Here is a 16,726-nt window from a genome sequence, read left to right on the forward strand (position 1 = left end):
AAACGTGTTCCTGTTGGCTGAGGCCCCGGGCCTTTACAAAGGCCTGTTTAGCATTTGACACCCTGGAGAATAGATGCAGGTTTCCAGCCCTCCATGACCACGGACACATGTATTGTGAGTTCTCTTTGGGGGGGATACAGTTTACATCTTAGACAACCAGGGAGGCAGTGGGGATGGGCAGCCGGACAGAAATGTCAAGAGCAGAAGGATTTCCAGACCAGAAGTCTGTAAGTGTAAAACCACTCCCCTAAGCAGACCCGGGCAGACGCAGCTCACACCTGGGAAGGTGAAGACAGCAAAGAGCATCCTTCCAAGGCCTCGCAGAGCGTGGCGGGGCAGCAGGCGGGAATGGTGCCTGCTGTGCCTTCAGAGGTGCTGCGCACAGGTCCGGCTCCGGTGTTCGCCTCGGTAGCCTGACGTCAAAACCTGCTTTCCAGCGGCCCCAGCTGCATTTCCCAAAGTGGGTTCCACGGTACCCCTGCTTTCCTGCCCCCATCCGGGTTCTTTGCCCCTGTAAGTGTGGGACTGCCACGCTGCTGCCTTGATTGAGACTCACAGTGCACGTCAGCATGTTTTAAAAGGCCGACTGTAAACAAACCAAGTTAAATCTGAATAAGGGGAGCATTTTGTCCCAGACTCTTTGGGCCATCAGACCCTGCCCTGTACTTTCACTGAGGAACACTTATGAGGAACGTCGTGCAGAACTGGTGGTTGCATCACGTGCCTGGGGAGACACTCCATTCCGCCAGGCTTACATGTGATAGAAGGGAAGGAAGAAGGATTTCCAGAACAAGGACCCTGGGGCTCTCATTGCATTGAGGAAGGAAGTTACTTGTTTATCCAGAGAGAAGGGAGATGAGGCCAGACCCACGGGAGGCAGAAGGAAGGTGTCCAGGGCTGATCTTTCGTGATTGGAAAAATAAGTTTTGTCTTTGGGTCTTTTTTTTTTTTATTGGCTGCGTTGGGTCTTTGTTGCTGTGCACAGGCTTTCTGTAGTTGTGGAGACCGGGGGCTACTCTTCATGTGGTGCACAGGCTTCTCATTGTGGTGCCTTTTCTTGTTGTGGAGCATTGGCTCTAGGTGCGCAGGCTTCAGTGGTTGTGGCACATGGGCTCAGTGGTTGTGGCACGTGGGCTCAGTAGTTGCAGCACGTGAGCTCAGTAGTTGCAGTACGTGGGCTCAGTAGTTGTGGCTTGTGGGCCCTAGAGCGCAGGCTCCGTAGTTGTGGTGCACGGGCTTAGCTGTGGGATATTTTTCCTGGCCCAGGGCTTGAACCCATGTCCCCTGCATTGGCAGGCAGATTCTTAACCACTCCATCACCAGGGAAGCACTTTGGGGTTTTTTAGAGAACAGGACCTGGACAGTGGGGCTTGGAGGATGGACTGTCTTACCTGTTGGATCGGAGCTGGGGAATGGAGTCCAAGCTGTAGGGAGGGTGGATTCTGGGCAGTGGGTGATGCTGGCAGTTCCCTGTTGGTCTCCCTCGACAACTCTTTCTATGCTTCTTATTTTCCGTTTTTTATCCACTCACTCCCCTCCCCACCGGCAAATGACTTCTCCTTTCTACCAAATGTCTGGCCCCTTCTCATATCTCCCGAGGCGTCTCTTTGTTTGCTTAACTGCCCATAAAGAGGAATGAAATATGTGCCTGTTTTTGTATTTGTATTTGAAGTTACTAAAGTTACTAGATAGAGCTTTCTGTTCCCTTTTCTTATCTTGAAAACAGCTGAATTTGGTATTCTACACTTTTTTCTTATATCCCCAGCTGAACTATGGTCCTTACAGTCATGAGTGATCCTCGACCCTGTTTTATTTTATGTTTCCCCCTGGGAGGCTGGAAGCCCCTAAAGCACCCGCCTCTGGCCTCATTTGGTGTGGGTCTCACCCTCGGTAAGCTGGGGCCCAGCAGCGTGGGATGCCCCTCAGGACCGTCGTGGGTGAGCTGTAACTGTTCAGATCCCCACGGGTGACTTTTCCAAAGGTACCGGGACTGTTGAAGTGAAATGCAGTGAGGCAGGGTGTCAGAGGAAAGCTGCTGTGTGGGGAGAAATGGTTGAATGGAAAATTATTTTTTCTTTCCCAGTAATTGTTTTGACATGAGCAGTAATTAGCCAACAGCTGACAGACCAGAACTGAAGTGAAAACAAGAGGATGGATTAGGGGCAAATGCCACTGTGTTAGACGGCTCCTGGCAGCCGTTAGCGTGGGGGCCACCAGCTGGGGGAGGCTGCAGACAGGAGGACCGTGTGCTGAGGGTGCACTTTTGAGGTGCTGTGGAAAGAGAAAGCGGGGGTCGGGAGGGCACCCTTGCCCTCGAGAAGATGGGGACCACCTTGGGTTACAGGGACCCAGTACCATCAAAGGTAGGGACTGGTTCTACACTAAGGCCTGTGCAGGTAAGAACCTACATATTTCATTTTCATAATCAACTGAACTGTGGTTCCATTTTCGTTGTTGTCATTGGTAGATTTTTAGGATTAGGGCAATGCTGGCTTTGTATAATAACTGGGAAACTCCCTGGGTGTTTCTGTACTGTGCAGTCTGGGCCTGCGTGTTTCTTTGAAGAGTTTGAACCACTTTGCCTGTAAAACCATCTGGGTCTGGCGCCTTTTGGAGGGGAGGTCATTTTTCAAAGGTTTTACTCATTTTGGTGTTTCTGGTATCCTTTGAAACCATTTTGATCATTTGAATCTTCTGGAAAGTTTTGTATTTATTAGCATAGAATTAAAAATCATATGCTCTTGCATTAAAAAAAAAAAACTGCTGTGCAGATGTTTGTTCTCTAATTCCTAAGTCTAAGCATTTGAGTTTTCTCTCTCAAATTAGGCTGATCTGCCTTTTTTAATCGCTTATTTAATCCTTCTCCCTCTCTCTCCCCCTCTCCACTCCCCGCCCTGAACCAGCCAGGGTTGCAAATAATATCCTGTGTCCTAACTCATTAATTTCTCTTGCCAAATTTACATCCTTTTCTCATGTTTTCCTTTATTTTATTGGCTTAAAAATTTTTTTTTCCCTAAATTCTTAAGTTGAATGTTTAGTCCATTTACTTTTTTTTTTTTTTTTTAAGTCCATTTACTTTTGTTCTCTTGGCTTTGGTAATGAAATCATTAAGGCTACGGATTTTCCTCCAAATATAATTCAGGCTCTATCCCATTCATTTGGATAGGTTCTTCCTCATTATTTTCAAAATATTGTGTAATTATAGTTTTAAATTCCTCTTTGACCTGAGACTGCTTAAGAGGGCGTGTTCTCAAATTTCCAAGTGTTTGGGAGTCTAGGGGGATAGGGACCTTGTACATTTGTTCTTTCATTGTTAGTATCTACTTTTACTGCTTTCTGGTCAGAGAATGGGTCTGGTGTTATTTATGCCTTTTGCAACTTATGGATACTTTATTTGTGGCTCAAATAGGCCCAACTTTTTTTTTTTTTCATGTTCCATGGCTTCTTGGTAAAAGACATTATCTCTGTTTATAGGGTATGATGTTTAATTCATCTAGTTCAATCAGCCTTTTACATTAAATGACCGAGATATTCCGCATCCTGACTTTTGTCCACGAATCTGTCCTAGACTGACAGCAGTATGTGAAGGTTTCCTACTGTTGTCTTCAGGTTCTCCAGCATTTGTGTTTTATCCGTTTCAGCGCTCCTTGATAAGTAAAACTGCTCCAGTGTCATGCTGCCTTGTGCGCTGTGTTTACCGCCAGTCTAGTGCCTTTCCTGGCATGGCCTGCGCTGACCTGAGTAGACCCTCCTCTGTGGCCTCAGCATTCAATGACGCCCCTGGAATCCTGGCGCTCCCTCCCCACCCTGCTTTACGTAGAGGACTCCTGAGTAGAATCAGCAGCTGAGCAGCCTGTCGAGGGTCCTGGGTTTAGACCAGGAGTGTGGCTGGCCGCATGGGGTTAATGCGTTGTTTCTCCTCGCGTCCCTAAACCGCTGCCCTGGGGGCCAGCTCCGTGGCCAGTGTTTTGTTGTCCTGGTGTGTCTGTGCCCATCCTTCTTCCGGAGTATCCGGCCAGCGGGCAGATTGGGAGAAACCCAGCTACCCACAAGAGTCTGCTTGAGTGTGCCTCTATTCACAGGTGGCCCTGGACTTTTCGCTGCAGTTGGGGGAGAATGGGGGGCACCCCTGCAGCAAGAGAAAGGTTCTCCACGGGGTGGCCTTCACACCCCATTGCTTGCCCCCAGCCCTTGCCCTGGGAATGGGTAGGTGGTAGTCATTTCAGCCGCTCCTCCTTTACCTCCGCCCTCCCTGTAGGGCTCCGTCAGCAAGAACTGTTCGTTGGTCTGTGCGTCTCTCTCCAGGCTGACCCACAGTTGTCTGTGTTGTGGCAAATCCTCCAAGCCTGGGGCATGAGGATGGCATGCTTTCCTGGTGTCCAGAGATCATGCAGGCTTGGGGTTCAAGACCAGTAGATTCAGGAGCAGAAACCGTGACCTTCCCTCTCTCCATCCCTCCCCTCTCTTTTCATGAAGTGCTTTATAACTTACAGACCCCTTTTGCAGGTATCGTCTCGTTGGATTTTCATCCCAACAAAGTAGAGGGAGACTAGGTAGACCTGTCCGCATTTTACAGCTACAGATGCTGAGGCTCACGGAACTATATCCGTGAGAGGGCAGTGCCGCCACTGGGAACTGAGAGTGCGTGGGCCGAGGTGTGTGCGTGTGATGTCAGGGCCAGGCAGCAGTGTCTGGGGCTTCAAATTGACCCCAGTGGGAACCTTGAGGCCACAGAAATTGGCAAATGCTACAAACCAGGGCTCCCCATCCCCCCTTGAAGAGCAGGTGTATCAGCTCATGTTGGGAGCATGAGTGAGTGTCATAGGGATAGAATTTTAGAGCCTTGAATTTTTTTGTTGTTGTTAAACTTTAGGAAAACCGGGAGTCAAGAAGGATGCCATATAATCCCCTGGCTATTAATTGGCAAAGCCAAATTTCACGGAAAGCAGTAAAGCCAGTTCTCTTTCCATTATACTTACGTTCCAGTGGGTGAGGGTGAGAAGGTCCTCAGGGAGAAGTTCCTTGGGGCGGGGGGGTAGGTGTAGGAAGATGGGGGTGGAGCCATCTGACTGTAGAGAGATTGGAACCTTGATCGGCACCACTGACCACAGCTGATGAGGTATTTTCAGCGATGGCTGTTGGACTGTGATGACCTCACCTCCTACGAAGCATCTTTCTCTTCTTCTCTGGTTCAAAAAGAAACTCGGTCCCCCAAGAGATAGGTAGTTGGGTGCTGGGGACTAGAGAGATGCTCTCATTCCATCTCCAGCTCTGCAGATGACGAGTGAGATCCCAAGAGGTGGTCCTGGCCATGTAAGACCCCTCAGAACCAGGCAGTGAGGTGGGAGAAGGGGCTGCAGCTGCCCCTGTGGTCTGCAAGGTCGGAGGGGCCTGTCTGTGGCCAGCGCAGCATCTGAGCGGTGTTTCTGTCCCCGCAGTGAATGGATACCACACGTCAGGGACCCCAGCGCACCCTCCCGAGACTGCCCACATGAGTGTCCGAAAATCCACCGGTGATTCCCAGGTAAGGGGTCCTGTTCCGGGAGGTAGGGGTAGCCATTTAGGCAGGCCCAGGGAGGTGTCATTAGGACGGGGACTCCATAGGGGTCCAGGTGGCTACGGCCCATTCCTGCCCCAGGTAGAAAGTGGTCGGTATCTGGGTCATTCCGTGATTGTGGGAGAGCAGGTGATTTTGGTTTGTTTTTCTCTAGAAGTTGAAGATGGATTTTTTTTGGTTTGGTTTGGTTTGATTTGGTTTGGTTTGGGGTTTTTTTGGCCACACCTCATGGCACGCGGGATCTTAGTTCTCTGACCAGGGATCAAACCTGTGCCCCCTGCAGTGGAAGCATGGAGTCCTAACCACTGGATCGACAGGGAATTCCCTAGAAGTTGAGGAAGGTCTTGATGGGGTGATGGTGATGGGATTGTAACTGTTCCTGGGGCAGAGGGTTCCATCCCACTGTCTGGATTCCTAATACAGAGCCCAGATTTCCCAGCGCTTTAAGAATATGGATAAGGCCAGGCCATTTTCCTTTTCTGCATGCCCCTTTCCCACCCCCGGACTTCACCCAGAATGGAACTGAGTCAGACACTTGATCACATTTAACCACCTAGCAGAGCGGCAGCCACGGGGTGGAGGGACATGGGAGTGTGTTTTAAGATTCCCACGCGGCGTTCTCCTTTGTCATCTCAGCTGACCCTTGTGCAAATGCAGGAGGGAGGTGTCAGTACAATTCCCATGTGACAGATGAGGTCACAGAGTCTCAGACCGGTTAAGTGACTCGGGCAGGTTGACACGATTCCCAGGTGGTCAGACTGGACCTGATGCCAGGTTCTTCCAGTGGCATTAAGCTGTGTCTAAGAAACTGAGGACTGGTCCATTGTGGTACATCCATGAATTACCCAGAAGATGCCCCTAAGCAGAAGCCTCCAAAGCAGCCCTTTCCAGGAGTGCAGATGCCAGGCCCCAAGGATGCTGGTGGTGGTGGTGGTGGTGGTGATGATGTGATAACAGTAGCTGCCTGTTGTCAACAACAGTGGATTGTGTGCCAGTCACTGAAAGAGAGACCATGCGCTCTGTGACAATGGTCGGCTCCAGTGTGAGACTTAGCTTTCATGCCGGCAAGAGGGTTAAACCTCAGAAACCTAATTGTGTTCTTAGGAGGCTGGCCATTGGGACCAGGTCGGTTCAGTTCAAACTCTGGAAGAGGATTGGGACATCTGGGTGGACCAAGGCTCCTTCCGTGTTGATGGACTTACACATCTCCCAGGCCTTGTGTTAGAATGCCGATTCTTTTTTTTTTTTTTTTAAGAACTTTTATTGAGATACAGTTAACATACGATAAACTGCATATATGTAGAGTGTACAATTTGGTATCCCAATCTCCCAATTCATTCCCCCCACCCCAGAATGCAGGTTCTGATACAGGAGGTCTGGGGAGGGGCCGGAGGTTCTCTGTTTCTAACGAGCCCCTGGGTAAGGCTGCTGATGCGGTGGGGGAAGAGGGGGGACCATGCCCTGACAGGCAAGGGTCCGGGCACAGTGACTCATGCCAACACGTGTGTCGCCGCCACCCCCACACTCACGGCACACATCACGGCCCTGGCTCTGCGTGTTTCCTGCAGAGCTCCCCTCTCAACACAGCCTCTGTCAGTCCGCTTGCAATGTAGCTTATTTGCCACCTAACTTAAGTGTTTTCTTAAGACGTCAGCTCAAGTTCTGCTGTGGTTTCCCAGCAACTAGAAAAGCTGGTCCACTCTGGGCATCATGAGGGAGGATATTGGAAACAACCCCCCTGCCTCCCCCGACCCATTATTCTTCTTTTCTTCCCTAATGGAATGTGGCTCTCTCCATCCCAAAATACTGTGAAGCTGTTAACTTAGCCATTTAAAGCAAAATGTATTCTGATACACATAACCTCCTGGGAAGCCAGTTGGACGGTGTGTTGCTGTAAGCCTTTGACCCAGGAATTTCCCTTCCGATGTCTGTTCTTGGGATGCACTCAGGGATCAGATCTGTGTATGAGGCTGATCACTCAACACTGTCGACAGCCCTGCCACCCTGGACCCAACCTAATTGTCCAACAACAGGGGATGCGTAAAATGAGTGATGGCACTGAACACCTGTCTGGCCGATGAGACCATGCAGCCATGAAAACGCCTTCTTCTGAAGAAAATGTTATGATTCAGGAACATGCTGAGACCGTATATTGAGTGAAAAAAGCAGACCAGAACTGCATGTCTGGTCAGTCTTATTTGGGAGGAGGAAATCTATCCATACGTGAAGACAGGTGACTGGAAGAAAAAATAAACCTGAGCATTCGTGGTGTTTCTGCCCAGTTCTCAATCAAGGGACGTTTGGCAATGTTTGGAGATATTTTGGTTGTCACAGCTGGGCAGGGGGTGCTACTGGCATTTCGTCAGGGGTGGGGGTGGAGCAGGGATGTCCCTAAGCATCCCAGGAGGCACAGGACGGCCCCCACAACAAAGAATTACCCAATGTGAAAAGATAATTGGTGCTGAGGTAGAGAAACCTTGGTCTAAGGTGGTTTTTATTTTCTTTAGGCTTTTTAGTATTTTTTAAATTTCCTAAAATGAATACGTTTCACTTTTAGAGAAGGCATTATAAAACAAGGAGTTAGAGGCGAGATTACTGGAGATGCAGGGAAGGTCAGCTCTGGAGACCGAGGCCTGGGCACCGCTTCAGGACTGGTGGAGTCCAGTGGATTCCTTTTGGGTGGGAACATCAAGAGGGCATGGTGTCATCAAAGGAACAGAAATAAACAGTGCAGTACGTGGAGAGAGCAATTATGCATTTGTTCACCAGTTCCCAGAACTGTAAGGTAGAACACTAGCCTTCTAGGCTGTGAAAGGGTTTGTGAACCTGCAGAGCTGGCTGTCCTCAAAGGTGCCAGAGGCCAGTCATAGAAATGGGTTAAGAAGGGTTGATATTTACAGAGAGCACTACTGACAGATGGTCCCCAGAGTATACACAGCACACTTCGTGCATAGGATTTACTGACTCATCACAGGCTGTCAGTTAGTGACAGTTGTCCCCTAATAATATTGAAAGAAAGAATGAATGAGTGAACGAAGGAATGCACGCGTGGCCACGTGAGATGCCGGGCTGGGGATCACACCCCTGCTGTGCTCTTTTTCTGCTACCTGCCCCCTCCTTGAGCAAGCTGGTCAGGAACATTAGAATGCTGGGCGGGTGGGGGGCATATCTGATCACCATGGAAACCAGGAGTATGTCTGTATCGTCCTGGGCGGGACTGATGGTTGGGTGCCCAGGGGTGGGATGCCAACCCTCTCCTCCCCTGCACGGGTGATGGTGATCTGGTGCCACCCAGCGGAGGATGGCAAGTCTGCAGCCCTGGGGCGGGCTGCCTGGGTGTTGGATGCATGGGGCCCACCTGATCCGAGATTGGGGGTCAGGGGCTGAGGATAGTTTTGCTGGCTTTGGCAGAAGCTCATCTGAGCCCGTCCCCTGCCGGCCTGCCCGCCCGCCCGCCCGGGGCGAGGGTGGTGTTGAGCCCCCCTCACACCCTGCACAGGCATGAGGAGGGCAGGGAACCTGCCCACCAGAGCCCAAGCCCTTTTGTGACCCACCTTTCAACTGTTTTAGATTCCCAAGAACGGCTCCCCACCCCCCCACCCCCCGCCCCCGAAGGCTGTCTTCAGACATAGCAGGGAACGGGACTAAGAGCTTGGAAACGTAAGGGACCTGTTGGGGAAGGCAGTGTGAGATGGAGAAAGAGGTGAGATTCTGAGAGGTCTTTTACGTAATGGGGCTGCCCCGCCCCACCCAGCTTTTCAGATAGCACGTGTTCTGTTGAGTATCTGTTTCTTTGCTGAGTCGTAGACAGGTGTAGCCCTTGTCTTTTTTTTTTTTTTTTAAATTCTTCCATATCTGTTCATGGCTTGGTAGCTCTTTTTTTTTTAATTTTTTTTTTTTTATTTATTTATTGGCTGTGTTGGGTCTTCATTGCTGCACACGGGCTCGCTCTAGTTGCTGAAAGCGGGGGCTGCTCTTCATTGTGGTGTGCAGGCTCCTCATTGCAGTGTCTTCTCTTGTTGTGGAGCACAGACTCTAGGTGCATGGGCTTCAATAGTTGCAGCACATGGGCTCAATAGTTGTGGCTCACAGGCTCTAGAGCACAGGCTCAATAATTGTGGCACATGAGCTTAGTTGCTCCGTGACATGTGGAATCTTCCCAGAGCAGGGATCGAACCCGTGTCCCCTGCATTGGCAGGTGGATTCTTAACCACTGCGCCACCTAGGAAGTCCAGCCCTTGTCTTGATGGAGGTTAATAGCTAGGACTGGAGAAAGAGATGAGTGTTGATTTCATTTCGGCAGTGATGGGGCTGGAGGGAGTGTGTGCTTTGAGGACCTAACCGGGTGGTGGTGGAAATGTCGGGGAGGGGCTTTTTAAGAAAAGCTAAGACTGGAAAGATGAGCAAGGGTTTAGCTTGGTAAAGAGGTGGTGGTAGGGGAATAGCATTCCAGCTGGAGGGAACAGCATGTGTGGATGCCTAGAGGCAGGATTTCAAAGAGGCCGTGGAGGCCGAGTGGGGCTGTGGTTCACTGTGTTAGCAGGCGTGGGGAGGGCAGAAGGGGAGGCTGGAGGAGTCCTCAAGGCTGCTGTGAGGAGCTTGGGTTTTGTCCTACCAGTGCTGGGAGCCACTGAGAGGTTTCACACTGGGTCCCACCTGCTGAGGGAGTGGGTCCCAGACTCTTCACTGGGTAAGGAAGGAGACAGGGTCAAGAAGACACTGCAGAGTTGGGGGCTCGCTGAATCAGCTGGGAATGACCACCACCATCTCCCGGGCACTGCCTCATCTGTCACCACCCTCAGTGGGTCCTCAGGGTGACAGCAGAGCAGCCCAGGCGAGGCCAGGAAACCAGGCTAGGGAGGGGTTGTTAAAAAGAGGAGAAAAATCTTCTAGAATCATAGGAAAAGGAAATTAAGAAACAAACTTTTGTTATGGACATTTGTAAACATTTATAAGAGTAGAAGGAATATTATAATAAAGGACCAGGGACCAATCGTTTAACTTCAATTGTTCAGCCAATTTTGTTTCATTTAAACTCCTATCACCTCTCCCTAACTCCCCACTGGATTCTTTTTTATTTATTTACTTATTCATTCATTCATTCATTCATTCATTTTATGTATTCATTTATTCATTTATTTATTGGCTGCTTTGGGTCTTCGTTGCTGCGTGTGGGCTTTCTCTAGTTGCGGAGAGCAGAGGCTGCACTTTGTTGCAGTATGCGGGCTTCTCATTGCGGTGGCTTTGTTGGCCACGGGCTCTAGGCACATGGGCTTCAGTAGGTGTGGCATGTGGGCTCAGTAGTTGTGGCTCACGGGCTCTAAAGCGCAGCCTCAATAGTTGTGGCGCACGGGCTTACTTGTTCCGCGGCATGTGGGATCTTCCTGGAGCAGGGATCGAACCCGTGTGCCCTGCATTGTCAGGTGGATTCTTAACCACTGCGTCACCTAGGGAGCCCGTCATGTATTGTTTTAACTGTAAATATTTTCGGAATGTGTGTCTGAGGGTGAAGACATAACATGATATAATTCGTTAATATCATCTGATGGGTATGTATTAGACCTGTGGGGTGATAGGGTTGGGCCACGTGCACGTTGTTTCCTAACAGCCTTTGCACTTGGAGCTTTGAGCATCCCTGATGACCGTGGCCTGGGTCTTTGACACTGGGGTTTCCCAGGGGTGGTTTTTCCCAGATTTGGCTTGTGGGAGCCCCTTTGAGCTGGCGTCTGTGGCCTTCTGTTACGTCACATCATTCGTAAAGCACTTTCTTACCTCCCGGCGCAGGTGTTCCAGGTCCACCTGGCATTTGGAATTAGCCAATCCACCAAGCAACCGGGTCCCCTTTGGTGGGGAATCGTATTAGAAACCACGTCTGTGCAGTAGGTGTTCTCACTGTGACTGAGGTGTTGTTCCTTCTGGGCCCTTTCATTGGAGTGCTGTGTGTGTGTGTGTGTGTGTGTGTGTGTGTGTGTGTGTGTGTGTGTGTGTGTGTGTGTGTGGTGTGTCTATATGTGTATGTGCATATGCCTGCGTGGGCTATATATTTATGTGTGTGACATTCGAATAATGGGCACAGGTCATCAGCAGCAAACACAGAGCGTGAGACCGCCTGGAGGCGCCTGTGACCCCCGTGTGCAGCACTGACTGCAGCTGCACAGCTGGGAGGGCAGAGACCAGCACCCACACTTAGAACATCCCCCTCCCACCCATGCTATCCCTGGCACTCCTGTCCTGGCCCACATTATAGGGAGGAGGGTGACCTCTGTGTCCAGCCTCGTTCCAGACAGCCTTAGACACGGTGGCCCCCAAATCGATGTTTGTGGACGACGGAGATGCTTTCCTGGCCCTGCGGAGACACCTGCAAAAACAAGAGATTGTCCCAGGTCTCAAAGTGGAGAGAGAGCGGGAGACAAAGAAAAGTCATTCAGGCTTGGGTATCAGTTTCCTCTGTTTACCTGCCTTGTGACTCTGGACACAGTAGTGTCTGCAAGCCTTGGTTTCCTCACCTATAAAATGAAGACCGTGCCAGTAACGTGCTGGGGTCGTGAGGCATCAGCGAGATTACGTGTGTCAAATGCCTGCAGTGTGGCCGCCTCACGAGGCAGCACTCGGGGCAGGCGCTCTCCAGGTGCACCCTCCCTCTGAGAGTTCTCCTCCTCCTCCTCCTCCTCCTCCTCTTCAGCAGCAACAGCAGCAGCAGCATTGGTACAGAGACTGGAAGGCTGTTGCCAAGGCTGCTGGAGCACCAGTTGCCCTCCCTGGGAGGTGGGATGGGAGCACGGTGGTGGTGCTGGTGGTGATGATGTGTGTCTGTGATAGGGAGACCCCTGCAAACTGCAGAATCCATCCCAGGGACTTCCCTAGCAGTCCAGTGGTTAGGTCTCTGTGCTTCCAATGCAGCGGGCACGGGTTTGACCCCTGGTTGGGGAACTAAGATCCCACATCTTGTGAGCCTCCCGCCAAAAATAATCCATCCCAAGGGTTCCCCTTCCCCATCCTGGGAGTGTATGAACCTGTAGGAAGAGCTCAGCGCCTGTCTCTTCTCCTTAGAGGCTGGTACCCGGGCCCTGCAGTGCAGCCTCAGTCTGCCTTCCTCCCAGAAAGCCCAATCTTGGCAAGTGCCCTGGGGCAGAACTGATAGCTTGGGAGGGGCCACAGTGGCCAAGCTGGATGAGTCGATGCGTTAAACACGTCTAAGGAACCTATAGTTGGTCACAAGCTTGACGTTGCCCCAGAGCCTGTTCAGACAGCTAGCAGAGCTGCCATAATTGGGGACCTTGATGAAATGACAGAGCAGACGTCCTCCGTGGAGGCCCCCAGACTCTGCCTCAAAGGCGCTGGACCCCCGAGACCTGCTGTACCAGCAGCTCTGGGAGGTGGGGGACCCGATGGGGGCAGATGCCTCAGCTAATTGTGATGCACTCCAGAGCTCAAGGATCATTGGTGACAGATGGTGAAACTGAGGCTCAAAGAAGTCAAGTTAACTTGGCATGATGTCAAGGCTAGCGAGGTCATCTTCTTGTCTGTGAAATGATGACATGTAAAGGTCCCTTTTAGGTGGACGGTCCAGGGATGTCAGTTTTCATTGGTTGACTTTGCTTACCGGCCAGAGTAGGTCTGGGTGGAAGCAAGGGGCTGAGGGTGGGTCTGGGGGGAGTTAGGGAATGAGGGGACCACGGGCAGGAACTCTGTCAAGCTCCTTATTTTGCCTGATGAGCAGGTGGGTTCCTAAGGCCGTGGCTGACCCCCCAGCCCCAAAACACTCATTGTGCTGAGTGGTCCAGGGCTGTGCTGGGCTGGGGATGGAGGCTGCTGGTTCCCTGAGGCTCGCGGAGAAGCCCCTTCGTGCTTCTTCTGGGCCTTTCTCTGTAAAGTCCTAGCAGCCACTTCCTTCCAATCCACTAGAGATAGAATAAGGCCACGAGTCCCAGGACACACGTGTGACACCACCGCAGTGCCTTAGGGGCGAGCCTGCTTCCCAGTTCAGCGTGTGGTTCAGGACAGGAGTGGGCATCCCACATCCTGCTCAGGGACCCTGTTAAGTCCCTGATGTAATTGCTGATGGGACAACGGAGACCCAGAATTGACTCTCCCCTTTAGGGTCATAGGCTCTTAGGACCAATGAGGTGTTTTCAGCTGGGAATCCTTAATTTTCCATCCCAGGACCTTCCCAGGTCTGGGGCAAGCTGCTGAGGTCCTGCGGGCTCCTTGGGATGATGGTTTTCTTTCTGGCAAAGGGAAGACATAAAAAGCCCACCCAAAGTCCAAATGGAAGCTGAAACAGCCTCCCTGCTATCAGGGACAGGAGGGTGACAAGTCACGGTGGTGGCCGAACACCCCTGTCCACGTGGCACGTATCTTGGGGGGGGGGGGGATTTGTCGGACCTGGGGGATTCAGAATAAGATGTCATGTTCTGAATCCCTGGTGCCGGAGGTGGCGGCCTTAACTCTCTGCTCCCGGGTGGATTCTGCAGGTTAAGGCAGCAAGCAGCGTGCAGAACCACTTACCAGCAGAGGGCAGCTGAGGGGTTAACTCCCCCAACCACCGACTGGAAGAGGAGGCAGACCTGCTTTGGAGCAGTTTTCTCAGAGCCTGTGCTGGAGGCTTCCTCCAGTTTGCCTTCAAACCGGGGCATGGAAGGCTCCTGCCTGCCCTGTCCCAGAATATGGTGACTTAGGAGTTAATGGCAGCTGAAGCATCCCTGAACTTACCTGGCACAGGGCTTTTAACCAATCCCTCTACCTTCAGGGAACCCGAATGAGAGATGTCCAATATGGAGAACAGCTTTGACGATGTTTCTTCCCTCTCTCCCCAGAACCTGGGATCCTCGTCACCAGGCAAAAAGCATAGCAAGGAAAACACCATCACGGTAAGCGGCTGCCGTGGTGCGCGTGCAGGTTGGGCGGCAAGCTGGGGCTCTCTCTGGTCCACAGCTGGGCTGTTGCCATGGCAGTGGAGACCGCTGAGCGGAAGCAGTGCCCAGCCTGGAATCTGGGAAGTTCCGAAGCTTGGATGTTGGCAAAGTTTCTCCCCTTGCCTCCTCCGCTCCTGGCCCTTCTTCTGTTCATTTCTTATTTCACTTTTTCTCTCGGGGCAAGCAAGTGGAAGGATGGTGGTTGGAATGATGCCGAAGCCATTTTTTGCAGGGCAGGCCGGGGGGAAGGTGCGTGTGCAGGAGTGGGTTGGAGGGGGTGGCCTGTGCTCTGAGCAAGTGACGTGACATGTAAATTACAGCCATGGCGGGGTGGCTTTTGTGTGGGGTAACTTCTGGAAGACGTCAGAGTTAAAAGCAAGAGAAAGAGGAGAACGCGCCCTAAGAATAGAGTTCCTGGGAGTTCCTGATGGGGAAGCAGGCAGCCTCTGCCTCAAGTAGCCAGACAGCCTCCCAGGGCTCTTCCAAAACCCCACCAAGCCCCACCGTGGAAGCTGAGGAGGAGGCCTCCGGGCCCCATATCATTCCCCTGCTCGGGGAAGGCGGACAGTGGATGTCAGCCCCCCTCCAAAGAGAGAAACGACTTGTCCATCTGCTCAAACTGCCAAGAACTTGGAGGCGGGAGACGTGTGGTTCTAGCTTTAGAGTTTTGACCCAAGGGCAGCAGCACTGGGGCCAGGGAAAGGCTCTCTCAGGCTCTGTTACACAATTCTTGCCGTGCTGCACACCCCCACGAAGAGGGAAGCGGAGGGGGGGAGCCTGACCTGGCTCATGCAGGCTGCAGATTCTGCTTTGGAGGAAAAAGTGGTAGGCAAACAATGATAACAGTCATAATTGCTGCCCCTGTGTCTGCATTTAGTAGGCACCAGTAGGGTTCCAAGCGCCCATTTCATTCTCTACTCACCGTGGGAGGGGAGGTGATTGGACCAAGGCAGTGTGGGGACTGGGAACCTGGCCTCTGAAGCCAGAGTGCCAGCACAGCACCCACCAGCTGGACAAGCAGCCCAGGACAGGTTTCCCAGCCTCTCTGTGTCTCAGTGTGCACATCTGCACAGGAGACGGTGCGCGCCCTAGGGACGGTGTAGGCACCGAGTGCGTCTGTACGTGGAAAGCACGTAGAACAGCCTGGCACACCGTAGGTGCTCAATTCACACTAGTCCCCTCATCACCCTGTTTACAGATGAGGAAACTGAGGCACAGAGCAGGACCTCGCCCAAGGTCACACAGCTGGGAAGCGTTGGGACTTGAGACCTGGGCGCTTACCCACCGGCAGCGGCCCGGTAGAAGGTGCCTCCCAAGGCTGGGACCCGGGCCAGAGGCAGCTTCCTTGTTACGGGTGCTCATGGGCAGGGCACGGGCAGGCCCCGGGGGCACAGTTCACAGAAAGCCCTGGGGCAAGGCAGGAGCTCCCCAGAGTTCCCTGAAATAGGGTGAGAGAGGGGAAAGTGCACGAGAGGGAATACATTAGCATTGTAGAGGACCGCGAATAAGGGAAGTGAAAACTGAAGAGCAGCGTGTTATGCCTCCCTTGGGTGATGGTGCCCAGCTCACGGGGTGCAGCCCGAGCCGCTCCGGTCTGCCTTTCAGCCAGAGCTTGGGGCTTTGTCCCAGTGGGCTGGGCGTGGACGTGGCCCTGGGTCTCCTGGCGACACCCAGCTCCACTGCCTGCCCTCCTCCTTCCCCCTGAACCTGTGCTTCTCCCGAGGTGGCCTGCAAACTCTGAAGCCTCGGGGATACTTGTTTAAAATGCAGATTGCTACAGTTGGTCCCTCTGGGGTGAGGCTGAGGCTGAAGAGCTTGTGTTAACCAACACCCCCAGAGGTTTTAAATATACACTCAAGCCTTGGGGACTTTCTGCTGGGGAAACGGAGGAGGGACACAGAGTGAGTGAGGAGCAGGGCCCTGGACTTGAACCTGGGTCTGCTGATTGCCAGCCCAGGTGGCCCTCTCATCTCCAGGCTGGAGATGGGCGTCCTGGCCAGCCGGCCGCTGGCGCTGAAGACCTCTCTACCACGGCTCTTTCCTTTCCACGGAGCACTCGCTCTCCCCCTGCAGCCCCTTCCTCTGAGCTCTGCAGAGCTCTTGGTTTTCCCGGGAGGAGATGCTGCGGGGAGCGGTGGGGGGTGGGGGAAGGCTGGGGCCCAAGCTTCCCTCACCCCGGTGTGTGGGGAGGGGTGAGCATCCTCTCACGCAGTCTGACCCGAGGAGCAGAGATGCGCAGGCCAGCGTGGCAGTG

At 52.5% G+C, this 16,726-nt stretch overlaps 1 protein-coding gene across 8 annotated transcripts in view; it reads left to right on the plus strand.

Annotated features, from left to right (window-relative positions):
• The window catches only part of GAS7 (growth arrest specific 7), a 192,471-nt gene that overhangs the window by 145,312 nt on the left and 30,433 nt on the right, over positions 1-16,726 (plus strand). For 7 of the 8 annotated variants that reach the window (XM_057714434.1, XM_057714435.1, XM_057714437.1 and 4 more), the window contains 2 exons: positions 5,439-5,524; positions 14,374-14,427. In XM_057714434.1, the coding sequence (XP_057570417.1) occupies positions 5,439-5,524; positions 14,374-14,427 (140 nt within the window). The remainder of the gene's footprint in view (positions 1-5,438; positions 5,525-14,373; positions 14,428-16,726) is intronic. The other variant, XM_057714436.1, reaches the window with a different exon arrangement.

This window comes from Hippopotamus amphibius, chromosome 17, assembly GCF_030028045.1.
Source record: "Hippopotamus amphibius kiboko isolate mHipAmp2 chromosome 17, mHipAmp2.hap2, whole genome shotgun sequence".
Lineage (NCBI taxonomy): Eukaryota > Metazoa > Chordata > Mammalia > Artiodactyla > Hippopotamidae > Hippopotamus > Hippopotamus amphibius.